The 27,870-nt window shown below is 40.2% G+C and overlaps 2 protein-coding genes across 7 annotated transcripts in view; one reads left to right on the top strand and one right to left on the bottom strand.

The window, feature by feature from the left end:
* Nucleotides 1–27,870, top strand: part of cacna2d4a (calcium channel, voltage-dependent, alpha 2/delta subunit 4a) — an 83,567-nt gene that overhangs the window by 28,463 nt on the left and 27,234 nt on the right. The gene's annotated exons all lie outside the window — the stretch shown is intronic.
* On the bottom strand, nt 1,071–27,864 carry lrtm2a (leucine-rich repeats and transmembrane domains 2a). The gene is made up of 7 exons (XM_061715022.1): nt 27,244–27,864; nt 20,201–20,385; nt 9,318–9,547; nt 8,382–8,507; nt 7,971–8,059; nt 7,061–7,218; nt 1,071–5,904 (listed from the first exon to the last, which is right to left on the bottom strand). Exons 2-7 carry the CDS (start codon nt 20,271–20,273, stop codon nt 5,381–5,383), a joined length of 1,200 nt encoding a protein of 399 aa, XP_061571006.1. The 5' UTR covers nt 20,274–20,385; nt 27,244–27,864; the 3' UTR covers nt 1,071–5,380.

The raw sequence follows: 27,870 nt of genomic DNA on the forward strand, positions 1-27,870 counted from the left end.
GACCAACTTTTCTATCAGCTGAAGTGTGATTTATACACTTGGTCCCTTACATGGCGACACTTACACAAATGTAACCCTTTGACAACCTTCTCTGCACTATTAAGGCCTCACATCTCTGTTTTCTTTGCCTCTTCCCTGCTAAGCTATCATTCCTTCACTTTCCCACATCTTCTTTTCCTCCTTCTACCGTTGTCCTCCCTCTTGTTCCTCCCTCTTAACATCCCCTCTACCTCTGTTTCTTACTGCTTTTGACAAAAGAGGCTTTCTCGTAGAGAGTGACTCTCTCCTCTGGAACATGAGGCCATCAAATATTTAGAAGCTGCCTGGTTGAGGGAGATACACACTCTCCATCCACATTTGGTATGATGTATCCATGCAATGTTTTTTTTAGAATGTACACACAAAAATGGGTGTACTAAAAATAGCTGCTGTGAAAAAGTAGCTTTCCTTTATTGTTCCTTAGAATACCAGGTTATGACATATATAACTACTATATATGTGTATTGCTCTACTGTGCGTAGCAAATAATATTTTAACTTTCTGATTTTTGAGGAAGCCATTGGTCTAATTTTTGGGGTAATCCCAGTTTCACATGTGATATTATATTATTTTTCTTCAGTGAATTTAAAAGTTAACATCCACATGATCCAAACTGACTAAAAGGGCTGTGATTCTCTTTATGGCCGCAGGGTGTCAGTATTTCCCTCAACACCGGATCATCAGCTTTTAAGTGCATTAGTGCTTAAACGTCCGGGCTATTTTGGTGGCAGATTTAATTAAACTTCTTTTGATGAATTCCGGGGATTTCACATGTCAGAAGCTGGTCCAAAATCAGTCCACAGTGTACAAAGCCACTGTGTTTACACCGGTCTCAGGCTCAGCTACAGATTAACATATCTCTGTTGCACAAATGACAGGCTGTAGGCCTATGTAAATGTAAAGTAGAGAAGCAAACGAGGGAAATATAAATAGAATGACAGCGTGTGAAAATAATAAAGGATGGATGGATGGATTTATTTTTTCAGACATGACTAGACAATAAAGGGAAGAGCAGAAAAGATGGGTAGAAGTGAAAAAGAGTCAGTGGATCAGATGGAGCAAAGGATAAGTAGGGCAAAAATAAGAGAGAGGAAGGTGAAAAGACAAAAAAGATGATGGGAGGGAAGGCGACAGGAAGATAAATTGAGACAAGATAAGTGAGAGTGGAAAGAAGGGAGCAAGAAGATGAAAAATATAGAGGTGAGAGGAGGTAGTGAATAGGACACAGCAAAAAGAGGGGCCGCTATCGTGACTCTTTTGTACTCCCATTTATACAGTCTGTATGTATTAAACCTCAGCCTCTGCTCAGATATCTTACATATTATATTTTCTGACCTTTACTTGTTCAGAAAAAGGCCATTGTATTGAGGTTGGTCTTTCTCTAATTTGGAAGAAAGCTTTCCCTTTTCCTACTTTATTTTCCAATATTCATCGTTATGTACAAGTTTGAGTAATAAGTATCAGGCTTTCTGGCTTTGTCATTGCTCTGGATATAAAGTTGACACAGATGTGATATGTTTTTATTCAAATCAATGCATATTAACCAGGAAATGCTTCACTGCCATCATCGTATAATGATCATAATAACACAACTCACCACATGTCTCTGGACTGTGCAAATGTAAAGGCCCTCCATCGTCATGGCTGCTGCTGCCGTTTTGTATGTAACAAACGATAGTTTTATTATTCTTTACACACACGCTATAGGAAGAGGACTGAGCCAGCCAAGATACTCTGCTACCGACATTACAAGACCTGCAGGCCGGTCGTGAGAAAGCAATATTTCTAGATTCATAGACAGAATTTAGCTGATGCTTTCATTCAGGCACTGGCTTGGAGTCTCGGTGTTATACTTGTTACTAACATCAGGTCAGCCACAAAGACCTGAAACTTGCTTTCACTTGCTTTTACATTATTACGGTGCGTTGTTGCACGATTGACTAGGCTTAAGTTGGATCACAGACTCGGCCAGTTCTGGACTGTAAGATGAGCTTTTGTGAAACATGATTTTGATATAAATCCCACCAGGAGTGTGACGATCTGTTGATCTGCATTGATACAGATGGGTTGATGCATTGATTAATAAAAATAATATATCGATCCAACATCAGTACGCATAATCCTCATCAATACATGTTGTCACGAGTCCTTTTATTATATATTTTTTATTAAAATTACAGATGGTTTTTTATGTTTAAATAAATCCAAAAAATAAAAAAGTGAAATGTTTTTTTAGTTAAATGCAGTGATTTGATCTGAATGGAAGTGATTGCATTTACTCAATATACATGTATTGTTTCATATCGCTCACTAATTCCTTAATTTAATCAAAATCAAACTATAAAATTGGCAAAAATCAAATTGTCATTCACTTAATCGATGTGATATTTTGTAATAGTAATATTACTATTACCACACTATCAATATGGGATTTGTAGTATGTTTCTACAGCTAAAATAGATATTTAATGGTCAAAATTATGCATTTGTTTACTGAAGATATTAACTTTGAGTTTTTTCCTACTTATTCAGGTCTGACATCTTAAAGTATAATCTATTCACTGTAAAGAATTATATATATATATATATATATATATATATATATATAATTTTTTACTGAAACTCGCGCCATGCCATGAGGTTCCTTTAACTTCTGCCAATGCTTAAAATGTTATAATGTCAACATCAGTCCACAATGAATGAGTGGAAACATTTGAGCTCGAGCTGGAACAGTTTATAATCAGTGTCGTCCACTGTCACTCCAACATTGTTCCATGGTTACCAAATCTGCCCCGCGGCGGTATCTTCTGCAGAGAAGGGTTTTAGAGGCAGAACCTGCAAGTCATGTTCAAGGACTTTTTCTAAGTTTGTCTTAATTCAAAGGAGATTTCAAGGTGATCTCATTGCATTATGAATAAATAGCATGTTTCTTAAGGCTAATTTTGAATGTAATTTCTTTCCATATATCTATTTGCATGTCATTGACACTCAAAATACAAAAACCGCATGGAAATCATTCGTGACACTTGATAAACGTTCCATGAGAAACATATCTGGTACTATAAACATTTCACTTAGAGGTTATCTGTCAGTTGTGGAGCTCTACGTTATACTCAGCAATGAGGAAATATCAGACCCCTTCACACAGGCTAAACTCTGTCTATGCTTCTTACAGAAACTTTACCAACTACTGAACACAGTTAAATAGACATAACAGGTCAACATTACAGAGATATTTAAATCTAAAACAAAACATAGAAGCCATTGACACAACAAAAGACATACCGTATGCCATGAATTCATACAGAAAAACCATAAACGGTTACACCAAAACATTTTGGATCTCTGGGTCAACACATAATAGTAGACTAGCTTGATAATATGTATCTGCAAGGTAGAAGTTAACACACTATTAATATAAGTTCATTTCAAGCCAATCGTACATGGAAAACTGTAGTTTTACTCCCGATGAGCAATATGCAATGAATGGTATTTAAGTCACTTAAAATACAGTAATCAATTTCTGAACACTGTAACATGTTAAAGTCCACATAAATGTTTTGAGGCAAAAATCAAAATGCTAATGAAAACATTATGTGAAGCAGACAGACTATCCACTTTTATACCTATCTATTTTAGCAGATTCAACTGTGTTCTTCTCAGATAACCGGTGACCACGTTTTTCCATTGCATATTGCTGACTTTTTCAAGAAAACAAAAGGGCAGCAATACTTTTGGTGAAGGGATGGATGCAAGGAAAGTATGGAGGTGGAGTGTGAAAAACGTTCCACTTATAGCGTTGGATCGGAAAAAATGGATAGAGGTAAAAGCATAAGGAGGATAAAGGGGTAAAATAGCAGCGTTTTTGTTTGATCCCCCTTTTTCTATGATTCCTCTCTGCAATTAGTCTGTCTTAGAAAGGAAAAGAAGAAAAGAAGGAGTGACAGAAAGGCAAGAGGGGATTTGATTGGAGAATAAAGTGCAGGAGCCAGACATTTGTAGTCCTTGTATGAGTTTTTTTGTAGTCCTTGCCAGAAATGGTGGTCTCTGGAGTGTTTTTTTTCATGCCATCTTATCAAACCTTCACCTGGAGGGCGTCCTTTCTGTCCAAGCAGGTGTGTCAAAACTTTTTATCCAGAAGTATAGTCACTTCATGAGCATCAAATGTGTTTTTTTCTGAAAAAGACACAAAAAGTAAACGGAAAGTTAAATGCAATGTTTCCTACTGCGATAATTGCGGAGTTCATCGTTGAATCTTCAGCGCAGCTCCTGCAGGAGGATCTTTATCTCAGGCCTAAGAAAATCCAGAAAATAAGTGAGATCTGTCCTTCATACGTCATGAATTTGAAATGGTCTTATTTGGTCGATCCCAGTGATTTCCAGTGCAACTTGTGGCTTTGATTTCTTCATCAACATTTATCTATCATGGTCTTTCAGTGGCAAAGCAATAGAGTGGTCTTGATTGCACACATTGCTTCTCTAACACTTAATTATCTTCCATTAAGTTCAATCATTCCCAAAAAATGTGTCCACATCAGTCATTTTCTGAGAAAACCCGGGTAGGCCAGAGTAGGAGTAGTCCAGAGGAGTAGGCCAGAGGTTTCTGCTCCTGTTTTCAATTCTTTTCAAAGGGCCTTGGAGAGGTTGAGAATCAGAGAGAAGGCACAAAGCCTATTAGTTAGCGTGTACTTTGACCCAATCAACACCATATATGCAATGAATCCCTGCGTTTTCTGTACTGGTATACAATACTGTGTGACCATACACCATGCGATGTTCTGTAAAAGATTAAATGACATGTTTCATTCCACAGAGAGTCCCAAATTTTTTTTCTCCCTGCCAATTTGATGATAAATTCAGCAACAGTAGGTGGCTGGTAGGCAATTTGGAGGGACGACTGCTTACAAATACTGCAGAGGGTCCAAATAGAGGAGAAAATGAGGAAGCAGATAAGATGTGTGTGTGTGTGTGTGTGTGTGTGTGTGTGTGTGTGTGTGTGTGTGTGTGTGTGTGTGTGTGTGTGTGTGAGTGTGTGTGTGTGTGTGTGTGTGTGCGTGTGCGTGTGTGTGTGTGTGCGTGTGCGTGTGTGTGTGTGTGTGTGTGGACATCTTAAAGAGAGAGAGACAGAAATGGAGGAAGTTAAAAATAGAAAAGGGCTGAAGAAAGGAAGACAAAAAGTGGGAGAGGTGTTGGTTTGAGAGTCAGAGGGAGAGACACTATAACTGTTTGTGAGTATAAAACAAGCTCTTTCATCTCTCTCCTCTTTGAGCCCTTTTAATATTCATCCCCATCAACCTTCACCCTATGACTTTGTGCCAACCCTCGCACACCCCAGCCCTCTCTCAGGCCACAGACGAGATCTGTTTTTCCTCTCTGTCCTCCCCGTCGGCCTCCCCGTCTCCCATCAGCGGCTGCCTCTTCTTCAGCTCTCGCTGGTACTTGGCCATCAGAGAAGCGTAGATGCAGCCGTAAGCGGCGGCAGCCACCATCATGATGCAAACGATGCCGCACACCACGCCAGCAATCACCACCGTGCCGATGGCGCGGCGCACGCTCACGGGGCGGTAGCGGGCGCGGACGCAGTCCTCCCCTCCTCCGCCTCCTCCGCCGGCGGCGGCGCTTGGAGAGGAGTCATCGCCGGTGCTACCACTGTTGTCAGAGACCGGCGTGGTCCCACTGGGGTTAAGAGCACTCCTGCTGCATGGAGGAACGCCTCCTTGTGCAGAGCGACTACCCTCACCGCCTCCTCCGCCATTCTCATCTTCAAGTTGGAGGCAGTAGTTAAACATTTCCACTGGAACGCCACGGATGTCTCTCCCACGCAGATCTTTTGGTAGCGTGCACTCCACCGCGTCCACCTTGCCTCCTAAAGGAGAGTCGAGAGGTCATTTATAAAACACGTTGTGCCAGTAAAGTACTATCAATTAAATGAAAGAGAGGAAAACACAAGGAAAGGAGGTAGTTGTGCCAACACTAGCATGAGTCATACATCATTGAGCAAACAAACACACACACACACACTCACACACACACTTTGCTGTGTTATCCACACTAAGTTGGACATATCTTCAGCTAAGCCCTTGTATAATTCATGTGATGACATGACTAACTTCATCCCAGTTCGAGTGTATGTGGAAAACAGAAATATCTGAGTCACCAGTTCCCACAGGCGGCGCGAGGTTGAGGGCTTTATCATCAGTGTCCGCCTCAAGGTCGCACGCTAGAAAGCCGTTGATCCGTGTCTCCAAATAGGTTAAATAACAAAAACATTAAGATAAATCTCAGGGTTTGGGAGGTATTTATCATTGAGATTCCTCTCTCCAAATATCTCCACGTGTTACAGCTGTGTATGCATGGATTGATTTGAATCAGACAGAAGTCAATACAGGCTGTCGTCAATAAGCCTTTCACAATTCAGTCAACATCTTTGTTCTCAAAGAAAGGGAAAAGAAAACCGTGACATGGAAAAGAAAAGTGGATCGTTGAGCAGGATCTGCCATTTCAAAGACCCACTGTCTTGATTTCATCTCCAAGTATGAAATCCCTCCGTGTAATTTTCTCAGCTGCTCTGATGGTTATTAAATGATCACGTCTACCGTGCGTCAGTCTCCTTCTGAGGAGCACAGAACTGAGCGAGAGGAAAGCTCAGCAAAGCAGAAGAGAGGGAAATAGATGGCAAAAAAAGAGGAGATGCTTCATTAGCGGGACAGCTGAGGCCCTGAGCGCTGACGGGATTGTGGATTTTTTACACATGAGGAGAAAGTAGGGAGCTTTTGTGTGCTCATCTGATGTGCTAACAGCCTACAGACGCGTGCACATACATCACGTAGACAACGAGAAATGAGCGCGGCATCGGCGACAGAGCAGTTACATTAACCCTAAAAGCCCAAGCAAGCGCAACACCTTGCCACTTCTGTCTCTAGCACTTTCAAGCTTTAGCCCGTCCTTTCCCCACTCCTCCCTCGACTTATTTCAAATCAAGCGAAGCGAGAGAGTCCTTGTATCACAAGTTTAACATCCACCTCGGTACAGCAGCCACTCCATCCAGTGTTTGAAGTCACGGAGGTTGCAGTCGCATTCCCAAGGGTTGTGTCCCAGTTCCAGGTGTTGCAGGTTGGCCAGCGGCTCAAACGCTGCCCGCTCCAAACCGTGAAGCCTGTTACCTGCTAGTGACAGCCACCTTGGATGGATAAAATAATGAACAATAGTTAGTAGAATCATATCAACATGACAAGCTCATGTTTTAACAAATTTTTTGACCCATGAAGATAGGGCTGCACGATTAATCGTTAAAAAATCGCGATCTCGATTCATGCTTGAACGCAATCTCATTTCCAAATGACGACGATTTAAATTTTGTATTTATTTATTTTTTTTATGTTTATTGTTTTTATGTTCAATGTCAGCTGTTACAAAGTTGATGCCAGTCTTTTAACAGGCACCATCATATTTTTTGTAACGTTTACCTTTTGTATCGGCAGCTTCTTAATAGCAGCAAAAGGCAATGGGGGGTTCATCCCAGCCAGAGGAATAATTTGTTGCCTCAGAACTACAGGATCTGTTACAAGTCCCCTTTCTGAAAGGGTGTTCAACTCAGGGAGGAACAAATATTGTTCAAAATTGTTATTATTGTTTAAATTATTCAAAGGTTTGTGTAAAGAAGACAAGAGATGTTTATTGTTAATATATTTTTGTTCAGCTGTTGCAAAGTTAAAGTAATAAGTGCAATAAATTTTATATTGGAAAAAAATCGTGAGAGAATCGTGATCTCAATTCTAAGCAAAAAAATCGTGATTCTCATTTTGTCCAGAATCGTGCAGCCCTACATGAAGATGACACTGGAAGAAAAAAAAATAATAATTTTGCACTGGTGCTCTAAATATCCTAGCTTCCGCTGGCACTGCGTGTCAGTGTGAGAGTGTGTTCTGGTACCTGAGCCTCTGCAGCTCGTCCAGTAGCCCAATCGGAACTGTGGACAGACCATTCAGTGAAAGATCTAGACTCTGAAGACTACCCAAACCCTGTGGAAACACCAAAACCAGGTCTTGGACGCTTTCCATGAAACCCACAGACTTTTCTCTCTGCTGTCACGAGTTACGGCTGCTGTAGTCATCGTTTTGAATCATTTTAAATTCGACACAAGCTTGTCCCTCACCAACCGTGTTTGTTGTGATAAAATAAGTTGAGAAAATAGTTTTTAACTCATTTATCCCCTGAAATGAAGCCCACTTGTGTCAGTATATCCACTAATCTTGTTCTTACGTGTAATGTAATAGTAATAGTGTTATGACATTTCCCCCCTTATTGAATATACAATTCACTTCTCCCATTCCCAGTACTAACCTGGAACAGGTCTCTGTCCATAACCGTCAACGAGTTGTTGTGCAGAGTCAGTTTTGTCAAGTTGGACATTTCTTTAAATAATCCAGCTGGTAAGTTGTCCAGGTAGTTATTGGACAGGTCCAGCTCCTGACGTGCACACAAAGTTCACATTTTCAGTTGCACACACTCATATTTTAGACGTGTTTTGAAATTAACATAAAAAAAGAAAAAGAAAATTCTGCATAACTGTGTTTCTATGCAAAACGGCAGCTGCGGAGGCACCATCCCGACAAGCTGCCCTGACTGGTCGGTTCGACTTGACTGAAATCAGACAGAAGTATTAACTTTTCAAACTTTGTTTCCAGCTAATCAATCTCTGTGAGGAAGGGAATTTGATTTTTTACCACCAATCATTAGACAACATTTCAGTTTTTAGAAACCTCTATTTATTTTATTTTTTTTATTGAATGGTTTTGAAGTGCAAGGATTAATAGGCAGGGGTTTCAAACGGTCTTAAATCAATGGGATAATGCACATTTCACACTAAAAGCTGGCATTTCTATTTACAGTAGCTAGCGGTTTTTTCAATGTGTGTTTCAAATAATTGACTCTGTCTGTATCAGATGTGCTGAATAATGAGCAGTTGAGAGATTGGATCTTTCGAAGCAAAAAATAGTCCGATATTGTATATGAGGTTCTATTCGAGGGAGATATAATATGTGATATGAGTTAAGCTCATCTCACAGAGTGCCTGAGGTGGGTTGCTCTGCAAAACTCGTAAATGTCATGTTCTCATAACTTCTCAGCGTGAGAGCAAAGTTTGTCTGCAGTTTGCTCAATATTAGAGTTACCAAGCGCTTGTCCTGGGGAAATGTCAGTGTGCACTGCAGAAAGCACTGCAACGTAACAGCAGCCCATAACGCATTTCAATATGAAGCCAAAAAAAACGCTGCAGACCTCCAGAGAGGAGAGGTTAGCGAAGGCGGAGGCTCCCAGTGAGGCGAGTTTGTTGTTGGCCAGCAGGAGGGAGCGGCTCCCTGGAGGCAGGAGGTGCAGGGGAGGCAGAGAGGAGAGGCCGCGGCCCCCACAGTCCACCACACGCTCGTCTGAGGAGCAGAGACAGGGAGGAGGGCAGGAGGAGGCCGGCGGCAGCAGCGCCGCCAGCAGGCAGAGGACACAGAGGAAGACTGGAAGGGAAAAACACAGTTATTTAGTTTTTTCTATGACATATTATTTCAATGATGACAACTAAAGACATCATGGAAAGTCAGTTAGATGTGTGACCATGATTCTTATTATGACTAACATTTGTAAAACAGTCCTCCATCCTACCGGTTTGTGTTAAAATAAATAATCAACTGTCCCAGAGGCATGTAAAGTTGGATAAAGGATGCAAGGATAACCATATATTTTTAAGCAGGGAAAAGGGAGAGAAACCATAGCGAGACTGAGAAAACATCTCAGCTCTGATACGGCACCTTGTAGCCTGAAGCAGTTTTATACATCATTTAAATGTGAGCATTATACAGAAAATGGTCATTTCTACAATTTTGTGCATGAAGGAAACATCTGATTAATCGCTGTTTTTATAAAAATGTTGCTTTTGTGTATGCAAGGGGGGGACTGAAAACCATGCAAACATAAAGAGAGTACAGCCATCAGAAACAAACACGGCTTAGCCTATGTGCTGCATTTACCATGTGTGTGTGTGCACCAGTCAGCACAAATAAAAAGTAATCTTTTTAATACAAAAGCACAAATGTGTTTTTTTCTTACTGCACAAGTTTGTGTGCATCTCACAGCATACTCACAGGGGAAATCCTTTTTATCATCCTGTCATTGGTTTCCTGCAGGCTGCAGTTGTTTCATCATTTCATCTCATTATCTCTGTTTCTTTGTCTGATTATATCTGTCTTATCATTATTCCTGCTGGGTTTTGTGTTTTGCTCTTTCCACCTTTTTCTATGTTTATTCACTTATAAAATTCCAAGTCTTAATATTCATTCTTTTTTTTTTTTATTTGTTTCTTTATCTGTACATACTTGCATCTAACCATCCCTGTCCTCACTTCTCTCTTTCTCCAATCAGACTCTCTTTATCTCTCTCATTCTATTTCACTTCAAGTCTCTCAGCAGAGCTCTCTGTTCCCTCGGTGTCTCGTTACACTGGCTGACTTTGTTTCCATCCAATGGCTTATCAGCACAACTTGTGTCTTTATCTGTCTGTATGTGTGTTTGTGGGAATATGGCTGTGCGACTATGCGTCTATTTAAGTCACCACAAAGTATTATGTTATGAAAACTACTTGGTCTAATTTGCAGACACAGACGCAGTACTTTTAACTTTCTAATGAAGCTTCGCAAGCAGATTTCCTCACTTGCATCATGTGCATATTTATAGCATCTACTTCTCAATGTGTGAATGCCTTTTATCGCCCTGCTTCATGTATTTTGTATTTTCTCACTCTGTTTCTTCGTTTCTTATTATTACTATTTCTCATTTCTCTCTCATAAGCAGGATGCTATTTCCTTTCACCAGATTAATTGGCCATGTGGCTCTGATATGATGAAACGCTGTGAAATAGACCTTTACTGGGCAGTCTGGGATCAGGAGATATGAGTGATAGCTTAATGAAAGGGATATTCTTCTAAAGTGACTTTCCTCAGGGCCTCTGGATCTCAATGCTGATAAAAGCAAATATTGAAGTTTTTTAGTATTGAAGCCCTTACCAGGTGTAACATTTTTATGTGTAGCTTATCTTTATACAATATGGTTTGCATTTTTGTGCAATCGGGCAACAGTGATAGCGGTAAGAACTGAGAGTGTGACAGTAAGTCAGCATGCAGGGTGCACAGAGGCATTAAAATGAAGCTGGAGCAAAGATTTCAGCATTTACTGTTCTTTTCTGTACTGAAATATGTCAAAATATCTTGAAAATGCCTGGAGTCTGTTGGTGAGGTTGTGTATTTCTCATAACCTGAAGCACACCTGATATATTACTGTAGATTAAAACATAGATTAAAGCTGTTTACCTCATTTAGAATATTCTTTTAAGGCGGAATTCTTAAATATTTAAAATGCCTTAATGGTTTGAATGCAATGCAGTGGATTATAACAAACCACCACTTTAGCATGTTATTCATTTGGAGGCTTTTTCCCACTGTGCATGTTGTGACAATTAGCAACACAAAATCTTCAAAGTTTGAATTTGTTTAAATGGTAAACATTTGTTCTTCTTATCGCATCATTATTTTGAAAAAAATAAAAGCACCATCTACTGCAAATAACCCATAAACTGTACATAAGTAATTCACACAAGTCCAACGAAAGACAAGAAAAATCCCTCTTAAGGTGAGTGTAGAATAATTTTGTCATGAAGTTGACTCAGACAGACAGGGGCGGTGCACGGTATTTCAAAATAAACAACAAAAGTGAATAAGCCTGTTCCTCAAAATATTAAAGGTTAACTTGGATAATGATATTAAATCATGATCAAAGTTATCCCAGAACTGCACAGTTATCTTGTTTCCACCGAATCTAACGATAAAGTGATTTTAATTTAAAGGGAATGTATGAAAACCCTTTCCTTTTGTTTCTGACTCTGGAAGTATTTTGTTTAGTTCAGATTTGCAGACATCTTTACCCAGAGGTGGGTAGCATAAAACTGGAAGCCTGATTTTTAAAGTAACTCCACCCCCTGAACCCAGCTGCTGAGTACTGATGCTTAAAGACGTGAATGACAAAAGTGCTTTAGCACAGTATTCATGCGATGTTGTGACAGGCGTTTCATTCAAACCTCAGCAGATGTTTTCATTTTCCTTGAAAAAACATTTACACATGTGTCTGTTTAAACCTAATTTGGAGCGCTAATATACCTTAATACCTTTACCTTTTAATCCTGAATATGTGTAAATACAGCAGTCCAGAAGTATCCTCTTCCCTTCTGACAGACTCCTGTCGGTTCCATCGTGACCTGCTCCGACCGGCAGGCTGATCTATTCTACAGTCTGATCTAAAACGGTTCAGAAGTCAACGCTGCAGGCTTGTAAGAAATGCCAGCGTGTGATCCTTTCTGTCCTTTCCAGAGTATAATCCTAATCTCTGGTAAAAAATTAACTCCATAATTGAGTGAAAAGGAGAGATTTTCAAGTCCCCTGAAGCGTCCTGTGCAGCCAGGTAGTTAGAATTCTTCAGAAGAGAGTTTGGCAGTAATAAAGAGTAGTATAAGCTGGAGAGGGAAAAATATAGTGCTTATTTTTCTGTTTTCCTTCCTCTTTTTACCTCCGGTCTTCTCCACTCCCTCTATTACCGTACAATATAACTCCCCCTCAGCCTGTACCACCCTCGCTTCCTGTGCCGTGGCAGATCTTCCAACATTTATGAGTGGTTTTAGCTGCTCTCATGGAAGAGCTGGTTGTTGTGTTTTGGCTTATTTTAGCTGCTCTGAATTCTCCTGGATGTAGCACTCCACATAGAAAAAACCAGGGTGAAGATGTTCTGCCACAGCCGGAAGAAGACAGGAGGGTTTCATTCCAAATAAATTTAAGCGTCTCTGTACAGTTTCAATCAGTCCAAACAGGCGTCACACTGAATCTTTCATAAGAATTCCCAAACACATGCCATAAAACTGCTCACATTTCAGGCGAGTGCACCCTCTCAACGATGGGTTCAAATGTGACAAGATGTTTCTGTTTGATTGAAGCGAGATTTCTGGGGCAACTCTTGGAGCAGTGTTGCTCATCAGACTTTTGACACCCACGTCTAGGTGTCAGAAGTGATCATTAAAGTTTTACACAGACAGCAAACCAAGCCTAATCAGTAATTGGCTGGGTTTGACCTAAATTGGAGCGAATGACCAAATTCTAGCCATCCCATTTCAGATAATTTTTACAATATTTAAAAGAATGTCTTGCGACCATCAGGCTCAATTTTTACCGGTTAATGAACAGTAAAAGGATTAAATTTCGACAAATTAATGTCATTCAAACTGTTTTTCTACTGTGTAATGATACAATGATGAAATTAAGTCTTGATAGAATGTAGGTGGATTAGGAGATAAAGCATGTCACTTGCACTCGTCCATCTCGGTAACTTAACCACATCTTTAAGTGTATCATCAAAGGCCACCTGACTTTTTTTTTTCCAGTTTCACTTAACTGCTTTAATTGCCACAGATCTTTCTACATTTCTAACAGGCTAAGTTTTAAAATGTAAAGACCTTCATTGACTTAATGTTTGTGTTTTACGTTGTTCAAGCAGCTCATTAGTTCCATATTAGCTAATTTTTCAGCAGGGATGGTAATTATCACTGAGGTTTTGCATTATTTGCATTATTTATGTGTGTGTGTGTGTGTGTGTGTGCGTGCGTGCGTGCGTGCGTGCGTGCGTGCGTGCGTGCGTGCGTGTGTGTGCGTGTGCGTGTGTGTGCGTGCGTGTGTGTGTGTGGCCTGGCTGTTGAGAGATTAACTGCTCTGTTTAGTTTATCTATCTCTAAAGGAATGAAAGATCAGGATTTCATGCCAACACACTACAGATAACTAGAGTGGGTTCTCTCTGATGAAATCTGTACTCAATCAGGCACATTTGTAGGATCCCATGACCCTTATTGTCCTTCAAATGAGCGATATTTGTCATGTCATCTCCAGGACAATACCGTCTGACACCTCCAGGGCATCGTCTGTCTGTAAGTTTATATCTAGGGGCCTGGGTGACACTGGATCCAGCTGTGAGGTCATGACCACAAGCAGTTCTATTACCGAGCCTCGTTGCATGTTACCAGGGCCCAAGCTGTTTTCCGTGCAAGCGACAGACTCACTGCTATCTGGTTACGACGTTGACCAGCTGCTTTCAACGCAAAAGAGTCGTCAGCCTGTATTTTTCTTTTACCTCTTCAATGTTTTACATCATGCTCTGAGTCTGACCCAGATCTATTCTGCTGCTTTTGCAGTGACTCCCCGTGTCAGAGGCGTCGCCTGTGCCATACCGCACCCGTACGAGTCGATTTTAAATTATTTTTGATTAATCAAACAAGTTTCTGCGGTTTTCCTTTGTGTTGTTTTGTTGAGCCACAGAAATATCCGTGGAAAAAGCATGATTTATAAACTATTATAATCTTTGTTGGCATTTTTCAGGATCAGCAAGTGCTTTGATTTGTTGCAACAAAGATGGTACATTATTGAAATATGTTATTGAATTACATATATTTCATTATAATAAACAGGACATGTTGTTCAGTAGTTAAAAAGGATCTGGTTAGCTAAAGATTTGTCAAATAGGATATTAAATCATCCATCTGTATCTCAAGACAAGCCTTTTTTCTGCAGCTGCAGTGTTTTGTGAAGTTGTTACATGTCAGATCCCCCCGTGACCCAAGACTATTTAGCAGTTAGAAAATAGCCAGCATGAGTGTGTGTTTGAGAAATCTATATGCATACAGTCACAGTAAATATCTCCCAGTCTTAGAAACAAGAACATAGAAAAGCATGTGCCATGTGTATGTATGAGTTAACATTCAAACATACACCTCGTTCTCAAGGGCCCATCGGTGGCGCTTCATTATGTCCTCATTGACATATTGTTACCATAGCAACCATGATATAAAACGCAGAGAGGAGGCATAAGTGAGAGAAGTTTGTGATTTGCATCAAATCTTGTCATTTAACGCACATTTCTGCAACCCCTTTTCTTCTTTTGCACACAGAACCTTTCCACCTGAGTTCTTGAGTGCAGACGCATACAATCGTTTACCCGTGTGCGGGTCATGAGAGGAAGTCATGGTCGTACATACACTCTCTGACACACAAACTCACACTGGGAAATGTGTAGGACTTGAAGATAAGCGGCGACGGGGTGTAGGGACTCAGGCTGTGCTCCTGCTGACAGTGTGATGAGGAGGGAAGAGAGCATTTCTCCAAAAGCTTGATTTTTATACGGCATTTCTACCTCTTTTCCTAGTGGGATTACCTTGAATTACCTATTTTTGTCTTCTCCTCTTTTCCTCTCTTTGCTTGCTGTAGTCCTTCTGTCATTGCCATTTTTTATTCTCCCCACTGTAATCCTTCTTGTCTCTCTGTCCATTACTCCTGTGATGAATCCTGCATCTGCGAGACGGTGTCATTATTCTGAGTTCAAGCAGTGAGTGGGTAATGTGTAGCCTCATCGTCCTTTCTAAATCACGCTATTTGTATCAATTTGTAGTCACTCACACAACAGTATGGCCTTCGGGAGTCTGTGACATGCAATGACATTGTTTTTGGTGTGGTTGTGACTATTAATTAGCTTGACTGGCAGGTAAGATACTGGAGAGAGATAGGGACGGAAAGGGAATGCAGGGATGGGGCGCAAATTATCAGTAAAAACTGATTTAATAGCATTTCAGCACCTCCAGTGAAGCTGCTTCATATTTCACGGTTATGCTGTTTCTTTGATGGATGTTGCAGTGCTTTGCAGGGACCATTCCACAGGGCTTTAGTCCAAAATGAAACACATTCAGAGTTTGGAGAGAAAATGAATGAAGATTGACTTTTGATGTCATACTCGCAGTGATGCGGCTGGACTAGAATAAATTCTGCTTCGCTTTCCGACAGGTTGCTGCCCACTTGTTCTTCAAACAGAATGGATGGGCAGACTTTATTAAGCCAAAAATGCTCACACGCACTTTATTTATAAGAGATGTTGTGCCTGGGTTTTAATACCGCTCTGGTTTATGTTTAGTTTTTAAATGGCTCTTTCGTTTTGCTGCGTGCGCTGAACTCCATTTTTGGAGTCAATCTGAAGGATGGATATATGTCTGGAGGGAATTTATAAGCCTCAAGTTGGATCTATACTGTACTCCTTCTATGTGTAATAAAAAATCTGAATCATTAAGCAAGTGCTAAAATGGAGTGGGGCTGTTTTTTGTCCAGAGGATTATCCAGATTTATCCCTGGCTATGTCCTCTGAAAATGGGCCAGTACCAAGGACTGGCGTGGGTCATGTGTGCTCTACCCTCACACAGTACACGGTGGAAAGAAAATGAAAGGTGAGACTTGTGTCTGCCAGCGCGGCTGTAAAGCGCTATGTGCATCATGCTCCTCTGGAGATGTTTTTTATGGTCACCTCTGCAGTGGAAATCTACATAAAAATCACCACAATTAATGTTTCTTTTCATTCTTTGATTACCAAGAACAAAACCACACCCAGGGAGCTTCTCTGGCAGACAGCAGAATCATTTGCATATAAAAGAAACATAATTTAAATTCAATTTATAATGTTTTTTGCAAAATGTATTACTGCTCTGCCTTGTCTTTGTTATGAGCAATATAAGCGACCGTAGTTACCATCTGTTGAACAGCCCTCAACCATGTAGAATTTAATAGTTTTATTTAAACTGGCTTTTTTTCCAAGATAATTGTAACAACTGCCACATTTATTTCAATTTGTGCATCGATGTTAACAGTTAATATCTTTTTTTGTAGAAGATGTCATGATTTTTGCAGTAGAAAGGGAGCGTTGACATGCATTTTACAATTCTTTCATTTATTGTCATTTTAAATGTAATTTTTCAAGCAACAGAAACTGGTTCCTGTCCCTGATAAGTTATATAAATAAATGTTCTGTCATTTAGAATTTGATAGTAAGTCATCTCATGTCATTTAGATTTCTGTTAATAAGGAAATTTCAGCCTGGTACATATTATTTTCTACTTCATTTATGAAACTCCAGCAAAAATTGTTAGGTTTCATACCTAATAACATGATTTGATATATTTTTGCATGCATAAATTCTTACATGTGTTGTTAAAGATCACTTATAATTTGCAATTACTTGTTGCACCAGAGACACCAGTTTTATATTACTTGTAGGTTAGTGATGAGGTCCACGCAGGGGTCGACTTTTACTTGAATAACAAGATCATTTTTGGAGGAAAAAGGGTAATATTTCCAATATTCTTTTTTTAATATCACCTCTACTCAGACTATTTGTACTCTATTTGTGTTTCCTGGAGGAAGTATCATGAATAGTTATGGACAACATATTTTAATTTGCCAGACACTTTGGCCGGTTGCCCAACGAGGTTTCATTTTTACGTAACTCAGTGTCATATAACACTTGGAGGAAGGATCAGGCTCCCCTCCGAAGCTAATGCGGGGCAGAAAAAGTGTCAAGCGGCTGTGGATTAATGCCAAAAACTGCCACTAGCTACTAACAATCTGGTTTGCTACTCCACCCTCGCCATCCTGAAAATTTTTTTTTTGCAATTAAACCTTTTTTTGTAAAAAAAAACAACATGATTTTTAAGCTTTCCCTGTATTTAGACAGGAAATGGGGATAAAGAGATCAGGGGGTCCAGTTTGACATTAACCAGAACTGGAAATTCAGCTGAAAGCGGCGTACATTAACACTCAAACAACTCGCTTGTTGGCCCGCCCCCTCAAAGAAAATACCACCTGCTTCTTTCTCATTTCATCCACCGGATATCTGCTGCAGGTGGCCCAGAAATGACTCGTCTTTTTTATTGCCAGTTTACTCGCTTTGATGGCAGTCAATTTAGAAGAGACATATCTGTTGTCCTGGCTCTAATCCCAACTTCTCCTACTCCCTTACTCACTGAAGTGTATTACAGCTGTACTGCAGGCATAATGTTATGTCATTATATGGCTGCTTTCCAAACCAAAAAGTAAACCAGGGTCTGTAATATAAAAAGCCATATCCGCGCCGCTTTTGCTCTTCTGTGTCACTTTCTCTGTGTGACGCTTTTTTTATTGGAAGCTATGCTGCGAGTTATTAGGCTTTGTAGCTGCAACAAGGTGTACAAACAAACACACGCCGTGCGTTTCACTCTGTGAATAGGAATGGATTCATACTTTGCTATGCGTGCAAATGTGTACTTGTGGTGTGTGTGTGTGTTAGATAAGACAGTCTGCTGGGATCGTGAAGGCCTAGAGGCACCATATGGTCTCTGTGTCGCTCATAGACCCCTCTGTTCTCCTCTCTCACCTCTCCTCCCTCCTCTCATCTTTTTTCACTTCTCTCACTCTCCCTTGAACTGCATCACTTACATCTCACATCTCTCCTCCTCCTCCTGCACACTCCTCACAGGTTTTTTTTCTTCCTGTCACTCACACTTTCTGTACCTCACCTCCCCTTTTTGGGTGGCTGATTTTTGAAGCTGTGTGGCATTTTTTTGTGGTGACTAATACAATTTTAATAATTTATCCAGCTTTTATTCAGTTTTTGATCCCTTGACATCTCTTTACACTCATGTGCTTGCCTAATGGCCATTAATAGCCATTTAAGAGAAACACACAGTGAAAAAATAAATACTGTTTTTTTTTCTTGTCTCTTGAATTATTCAGGCTGTCCCTTGAGTCTACCTTGTTTTGATAATTAAGTGCCCTTATTTTCCTTTTCACTGGGGAATTTCGTTTTGAAGGCTGCATAGCTGAGATAACCCATCAAAATGAGAAATAATGAGAAACTCTTACAAAACTATATATATATATATATATATATATATATATATATATATATATATATATATATATATATATATATATATATATATATATATATATATCGCTAAGAAGTTGATTGTCATCGGGTTGATTCATGGGAGTGTTTTTAATGACAGATGAATTGCAATTCCTGAAAGCCATGAAAAGGTTTCATCTAAGAAATGCAGCAAAGAGCAGGTGGAGGCAGGATGGAATTAAAATAATCAGAATTTAATATGGAGTTGCAAGTGAGGGTCAAGATAAAGCAGAGGACAGGTGAAAGAGAAGGGAAGTGCTTGAATGGGTTGAGATGGAGACTGAGAAACTCACAGGGAGGTCTACGGTGTGTATTGACTTACAGGATCTGTTTGGGTGGGCGGAGGTTCTGATGGATAGCGTTGCCCTGTCATCAAGTGGTTGCACACTAGTTTGTGGGGGGGTTGCCAGACACCTCCCTGATTTTCTTATTTTTGTTATTCCTTTATTTATCTATTTTAGTATGATTGTACAGATAATCATTTTTCTACAGAGAGCACCCTGAGGATGAGTTTGTAAATTATGTACTTGCATAAAATTAAATGTAAAACAACTGAAAGAAAAAAAATGTTTGCTTATACGTTGAAGAATTCGCAGCAATCTCAGCAAGAGCCGAATTCATCCTCTTCACCATCTAATCCACAACACACACGCACACAGGTGTTCTCTCAGTTGCTATGCCACCCAACCTTTGATAGATTTTTGTTTGTACTCTGTCTGCTTATTGGTTTGAAACAGGAAAAGAGAGTATGGCAATCTACGAAATTGCAACAAAATGGGGAGGGGGGGGAGCAAAGCAGACAGCAATGAAAGAAATAAAAGGGACAGCAATAACAGGTGAAAAGGGGGAAGAGAAATGGGGTGAGGTAAGGGATAACCAGCTCTGACAGCTCTGAGTCCGTGAAACAGACACGCATGGTCTCGTGTCATGATTTCCACATTTCCATATCTTATAGCATTAATGATAGAGAGACAGAGATAATGATCTAAAGAGAGGAAGCTGGAAAGGTTAAGTTAAGTTCAGCAGCTTAGTGCGTGAACTTTAACACACACAAGGAGGATTATGGGACAGCCAAGACAGAAACACACAGGCAGGGACTGTTTCTTGACTAAAAGTTATCATGAAGCCCAATGAGTTACAGAATGGGGGGAAAAAGAAGACAAAGCAGAAATGAAAATGGTAAACAATGAAGGTATATGGGATTGTAAAGTTACTAGGATGAAAGGTTAAACAGCCTGATAACCCCCCCCCCCCTTAAGTGTACTAAGAAATTGGTGCAAATGGAGCAATATATTTGCTTCTTTCCGTTATTTCATTGTTTGGACTCACCAGGTGGGGCCACGTAGATCCTGCTGGCAGGGGGCAGACCCATGCCCCCAGGGAGGTGGGTGTGAGGGGGCATGACACAGCTTTGAACCCTTCCTCTGTCGGAGGGCCGGGGCAAAGATGGGGTCAAGCTGTCATGCCTGCGGCCTCCACTCGGGTGGCGGCTGTGTAAAATTATAGCAAATCACCTAAACAGAGAGAGAAAGAGAAGTGTGTCAAACACTTAATCTAATCCGGGCCAAATCCTAATTTGTTCATTCATTTTTATCGCACAGATTTTCTGCATGCCCCCTCCCCCGTGCACACATGCATACGCACAGCCGCAGCAGTGACGGCAAAAGCAGCTGAATCGTGTGTCTGTTTATGTGGATGCTCGTAAGCTTGCATGCATTAGAAGTCCAGTTCCAGTTTTGTTAGTGTTGTCTGCACTCTTCCTTTCCTTTGTGCTCATATATGGATGTGCACGAGAGCTTCGCAAACAGCCCCTCCAGTAGTTCATAGGCATAAATAATAGATGTGCACGTCTTTGGTAGTTCACACAATCAGTTTGCCTTTAAAACAGACAGACCTCCTACTGCTGCTGTCTGGCAGGCGGCAAGATGGAAGGGGGAGTAACAGAGAGAAGGTGTAACAAAAAAAGAAAAATGGAGAAACTGTCAAATACAACCAGGTGTGGAAGGTGAAAAAACAAAATGGGAAGAAGACCAAAGATGAATGTGCGTGTAAATACACACAGACACATATAAATATGTGATATAGTGGAAAAAAGATGGTGACTCCCACAATCCTTGCTGAATTGTTGAAGAATCTACAGGAAAATTAAAAGTCATGTGTTGGATTTACTAAAAAATAAAAAATAGGCCCCTTTTCAATTGAATTGATGAAATCACTGTCACTGAAAAAGGTTTTACGAATGCAGAATTATTACCGAAGGTGGTTTGTCAATACTCCGGGTACCACATGATGCAGATTGTCTCGCCCATCCACTCTCACCTACTGGGCCAATCAGTGTAATTTCTGGAAATATTGGAGTGCTGCTGCAAAATGTGCCTTTTCCTGAAGTATCATCAACATCTAATCAGCAGTGTGTGAAATTATGCACTAATCAGATTAAACTGTGGCTTAGCAGCCAGCTGTTTACATGGAGAGCCCCGGAAACGGGGCTTTTTCCTTTCTGCTCATTTTGACATTAACTTGACTGGAGACAAGTGCACATGTCTGTTCCCTTCCCTCATGCACGTGCAGTGATTATGTAAATCTCCACCTGTCTCACCACTGTAAACACGTACATAAAGGAAGAAAACTTGATAGTGAGTGGATGAAAACAAATAAGAGCCCTAATGCTGAGTGATTGATGAGGGCGGACAGGAGGTTGGTGTACGTTCAAGTTTCTATGCAAACTGTCAAGCATGCTTGCAGACGGTAACCGCAGTCACTTCCAGCAGTAACAGTCATCAATCTGCTGGGAGTGTCAGCAAGTTATTTACAGCCGGTTAAACATGGAAATCTGGGATAGGGGAGGAGAGGGGGATAGGGAGGAGGGGAAGTGAGAGCAAGAAGAGGTGTAGAAAAGACACAATAGTGAAAGGATAGAAAGGAAAATGAAGACGAGGCGGGAAATCCCAACTAATTTTGTGCAGCGTTCAAACAAGGAGGACATTAAGATCCTTATGTCCAAAGTTTTTGAATCTTATAGCATGTTTGCCTCATTAAGGCTGCTTGTTGCTTGTTTGTACCTGTGAAACACTGAGCAATATATTAAATACTTGTCTAATTTTTCTTTTTGTAATATGCTTACTCCCTTCCTCTAAACAGCTTTTTTCCATCCTTTCTTTTTTACTTTTGCTCATCAACATTCAGCACTCTTTTCCCACTCCTCTCTCACGCTCTTTCTGTTTTTCCATGCGAGTCCTTTGTCGACGAGAGATCCTTGACAAAGGCACAGTGGCACATGATCTTCCACACATGGATTCCCTGCATGTGATTAAAGTCAGCTAAGCCAGGCTCCACTGGGAAATTTAAGTTTTTCTTTCTAGATAAGCACATGAGCTTCATTTGAAAAATTCTGCAGCGTTAATGAGAAATGGGAGAAACTCAAGGAACTGTTGAGCTTCAAAACTGAAACATGTTTCCATCTTCACTGTGCATGGTGACATGTTTTTATTATTATCATTATTGTTATAGGAGGGTGTTTAATCAAGTACACCTTTGCTATAGGTGATCTTTTGGCCCCGACAGGGTTATCAAAACAAAAGGTAGGGTTACTAAAGAAACAAATTCTATAAACCAGGTTTGGTTTATAGTCCAGTGATTCCAGTCCATACGCTGATATTTCTGTTTATTAGACACTATGCATGTGTTATGTAAGAGCGTTGCTGGTATTAACGCACAAATGCTGTGTTATAGACGCGCATTCTTGTTACCGTAGTTGTAACTGTTCATTAAGTTAAATAATTTGCTGATCAAGTTGGTTATTTGCAAATTCTGGGCACTGCTTTGATGTTCAGGATGGTCATTTATCAATTGATTGACGGCTTTTTGGGTGTTTTGTTTGTTAAATCATGTAGAGCACGAAAATAAATGGCTAACGACACGTCAATTAGGTGAAAAAATTCCCACATTTAATTTTATAAATGTTCATATTGATCAAAAAGCATGACATGAGGTCAATGAGGATTTGATCGTTTGCATCTCATTCAAATCTCAATAACCTTGCTGTGAGAGTAGATGAAAAGAAAATGGTATCAATAATACTTTGAACATAAGAAATAACATTCTTTCATTAGATGTGGAAAATTGTCCTAAGCGTTGTTCTATGATTTATGGAGGTATTAGACAAAACATTCCCTTTCCCAACACAGCACAAACTGATATGTGATACCTGGGCTTCATATTTCATCCCACGGAGGTGCCCTATTTGAGTTTTTTATGAAAGCACAGGGCCCTGGTTTATAAAAAAATAATTTTGGAATGAAAAACATCCCTTTACAGAGCAAAGTTTCTTCTCTTTAATGGACTACTGTGGTGATTTGTGTTGAGACAGTGAGATCGCCCCCACAAAACATTTGTCCATCTGTTTTAAAGATTTAAGGGCTCCTACTGAAGGCTGTTGAAAGAAAACATTCACGTTAATAAATGATGCTGAAGGGGTTTCCTGTGTTTTAAAACTGAAGCTATACTCAACAGTCGTCCACAGGAGACGAGGTAGAAGTGAGAACAGGTTGCAGAAGGTCACCTCAGCAGCCACGAGTCCCTGTTTGCCTATTAGTTCCATCATGTTAATGGATGATGTAGTGTTGAGCTTTGCTGTCAGTCTATTCTCAGACTTCTTTTTTTAAACAATTTGACCTGCACACATGGGGTTGGCCAACATCTACGTGCTCAGAGTAGCCGTGCATATCGGGGAATCAAATAACACCTCCCTCATCTCTTCTTTCATTTGCTTTTTACCTTCTATGTTGTCATTATATTTATTTCACTCTGCAGTGCAGATGCAAGTATAACCTGCAGGGTATCAACATGCATTTCCTTCAAAATGTAACCACTCACCTTGGGGCTGAGATGAATAAAGGAAACCGACTGTGATTGATTAGCTTGGTTCATTGATCATTGATATGATAGTTTCTTTGTCTAAACGTGCCCAAAGAACACAAACAATAGTTTTTATTGTATCACAACTCTGTATCTTAACAGTCTCTTGATATCGTTTGATTAATTTGTATTTATGTCACCTTGGGTGTACACTTTCTTATCTCATCACTTATAATGCGTAACAGAGTATTGCAATTACTCACTGCTTTTAGAAGATTGACCCTGTGCAATACAACCAATAAATAAACCAATAAATCAGTCCCTCCCTACATCAGAGGCATCCACAGCAGGACTACCTAGCCACAAAGAAGTTTGCATGTACAAACAGCTGTGTGTGTGACCTGATACTTAATTGGGCACATCTTTGGCAAATCACTAAAGCTAATATTTCACAGCTTAATGGTTATTCTGACAAGCCTTTGTGGCCTGACTAATATTTTTAATCAATAGATCTGGAATTCTGCCTAATTTTGCATTCAACTCAAAAGGCGCCTGAATACAGAAAATGTCATTTAATGTGTGGAGACATGTGTGGGAGCCTTGCATTTAAAATAAATTGTTAAATTAATTCACAAAGCTTCCTTTTCCAACATATAAACGCACATGCTTACACAGAAAAAATTCCTTTCAATTCAACTATATTCATATAGCGCCAAATCACAACAAATGTAATTTCAAAGCACTTCAACAATGCAGTTCAACTAATTCCAAATTAGTCTAATTAATACAAAGCCAATAAGCCCATTAATCATTTCTTCGCTAAGGAAATCAACAGACAAACAGGCGTCAAAACCCATACGTGTTTGTTTGTGGAACTTCTCACCCTGTTTCTAAGGAAGAGTCCAGCCTCCCTTTGAAGGCGCTCGTGAATAACCCCCCCAACACACACTCTCCCCGACCCCCAGGTCTGGCACCCAGTGGGACCTCAGTACCCTGTGCTCCCTGATTTAACTTCTTCCTCTCAGTCCAAATATATCGCTCTTAGTCTGGCCCGTCCCCGTAGGAGCAGTTTGCCTCGGGAGATCCTACCATGGGCATTTTCCCTCAACATTATATCGGTCCTTAGATCACTTGGGCACACAAACCCTCCTCCACAACAAAGTGGTGATTCAAGGAGGAGGAACTCTCCTCCTTTAACATCTAATGACAGTGCTGTACATGATAGCTGATTTTCACAAAATTATGACAACATAGCAGCTGACGGGAAAGGCATTCCTGCACAAACACTCATTTTTAATATTCTTTTTATACAGATCCAAAGTTAGAGTATCCTTAGTTCATCTGTAAGAGCCCTCCATGCTATCACTTATGTGAAATGGCACTTTTGAGTCTTGTCAGAAGCTTTAAATAGCAGCTAGCTCTGACGTCGCTACTTGGCCTGTGGGCTAATGTTAACAGTTATTATGTTGCAAACATATATTTTACCTCAAAACTGCTTCATTATTGGCCATTTTGGTCTCCAATGAAGGCTTACACTCATTACCATCTAGTTATAGACCTAGGGTTGATTTGAGGACTGTTCCTTCAATGTTTGTGTTTGTGTAACAGTGCAGGTTGCTTACAAAGGAAGAGAGATCCAGCCAAGCTCCCCAAATCAATTTTTAATGTCCTTTTTAGCAGCAGGAAGAGAGTCGGGCAACAGAACATGCGCACGCAAATATACCTAAGCACGGGTCAGTAGCTCGGCAAAGGCAAAGGCACATGCCGCATACATGTTCAAAAATACTAGCATCAACTGAGTTTGGTCGGCCAGCAGAGCAGGTCTGCCCGCTGCACAGACTCACTTTAAGATGTTTTATATCTTTTTGTGGATGTTGAAATTTTGAAAACCTCTGACTGGAGGCAAATTGAAATATCTTTCAGGCTGCTGTCCTTCAACCCTGATTAGACAGAGCACGCCTCAGATTTAGAGATGGTCACTTACTTGAATGGCATCAGAGTCAGTTGGATTTGGCAGCTGACAGTTATTTTAATTAACTATTCTGTCCTGGTATTTTTTGTAAATCATACCTACTCTATTAACAATATTAGCTGCAAGATTAGTTTATGCACTCTCTTGAACATCAACCAGTCAAATGTGGTGGTTTGGACATGTGTGAGTTTTGGTATCAGGTTGAAAGAAGATAATTGCGAAATCAGTTCCAAACATTTAATGGATGGTTTCTCTGAATCAATCAGCCTTGCTGCATATTAGATGTGCCAAATTCCTGCTCTAATCACGTAATCATTTAGTGATCATAATTGTTTTCTGGAGAACGTTGTCAAAATGCATTTATGTTTCCTGACAGTCAGACAATGCAGAGAAGAACAAAAGCCCTCGGGGGCATTAGGCTGACGAGGCCTCACACTCGCTACATCATCATATAATCACACTGCAGCTGTAGCGAGTTAATCTCACGTCCCACCTTCTAAAACTGTGTTGGAGTTGACAAGGTGTCATGCAGCAGGTAAAAACAGCAACACGCTACCCAGTGACTTCACACTGAGAATCAACACCCTTTTATAGAACCAGTCAGGAGTTTCAACCAAATTAATTCCATAAGATAGAGTGAAGGTCAGAAAAAGTAAATTCAAAAAGTAAGGAACGATAAGATTACAGGAAGATGATTGCACTCTATTAGCTGTTTATTAGATAAAAGCATCACTAATGAACCAATCACTCTAAATCTTTTATTTATTTATTTACATCTATTGTGTTTGTACTGGGTTTATTGGTTTTTATTCCAGTGATGTGCAGCAATTTTGATTTCATAATTTCAAAAATTTCTAAATTTTAAAAACAAGGCAAATATATATATATATATATATATGAAATGAGTGTAAAGTGGTTCCAAATTGAAGTTTAAGTAACTTCCTTGGTCAATAGGTTTGAGTTTCACTTTGCGGGCTGGGCTGAGTAGGAGTTGCAGTTGGTACCCCTGGCATATTTGGCATATTTATGTTAGCTATACATATGCCAGAGACACCTGGGTTGTGTCAGACCTACTGTAGCTGGTCTTCATCCCAAAAGACTCCTCATAGGGAGTTTTTGAACAAGGATGCAAGTCGTTTCTGGGAGACCAAGTTGCCTGAAAGAATGGCAAATAGCACCAAATCGATAATGTCATGTTGTAAGAAATAGATAAGTATTTCTCTCACTGTCCATCCTCCAAGCTTTGCCTTCGAATCCCAGTCCAAACATTGGACATACACAAAATGTGCATTTTGTGTATGTGTCGATCTTCAAACTGCCAACGAGCTGACATTTTCATCATCCACTAATAGTCACAACAGAAATGGCTTTTTTTTTTCTTTCGCCACTAAAAAAAGAACTTTTGACTGTCCGCCCATGATTTTATGTGATGTATCGCATGGTGCACTTTTAATTCCAGTCCTAAACTGGGATGAGGAGCAGGTGTGTTGGCTCATGACTGTGCGAGTGAGGAAAATAAAACTGACACCCCCAGTGGACTTACCTTTTGACCAAATATCTCAGGCGGCACCAGCGTTACAGCTTTCTGCCATCAGCCATCCATCCAAAAATAATATATAAGAAACATAAGATCAAAAATCTCTCGCAGGACAAAGCATCAAAAGAAAAACTGTCACTCCCTTCAGTTCAGGCAATCCATACATTCAAGATCCCGATCAAAGAAACAATTTACGAATAATCCTTCTTTCTGAATAGCAACAGTCCTTTTCTGATTCCCTTCAGCCCGGCATTGAATTGTGAGAAGGATAGAACTGTGTTAAAAAGAAAAAAAACAGAGGGATTGTAGAAAAAATGAGATCAGGAGAGGCTTAAAGACACAAGGAGGGAAAAGAGGATAAGGTCCTTAGAGGGTGAGGGATGGAGATAGTAAATCCTTTCCTTCTGATCTTTTCCCCATATGAATGATATGTCCAGCGCTGTCCGGCTTCCTGGCTCCGGTGCTACCGTGTGTCTGAGAGGCGTGAGCTGATGTGAGAAAGAGGGGGAGTGTGTCTGTGTCTGAGAGAGAGAAAAAGAGACAACGGCATTAGGTAGCTGGCGTCATGCGCTACCCCCTTTCTGTGTCGCTATGTTTGTGATTCCAGCACTCGTCGGAGTGAGCACGCGTGAG

The sequence above is a fragment of the Cololabis saira genome, chromosome 23 (assembly GCF_033807715.1).
Source record: "Cololabis saira isolate AMF1-May2022 chromosome 23, fColSai1.1, whole genome shotgun sequence".
Lineage (NCBI taxonomy): Eukaryota > Metazoa > Chordata > Actinopteri > Beloniformes > Belonidae > Cololabis > Cololabis saira.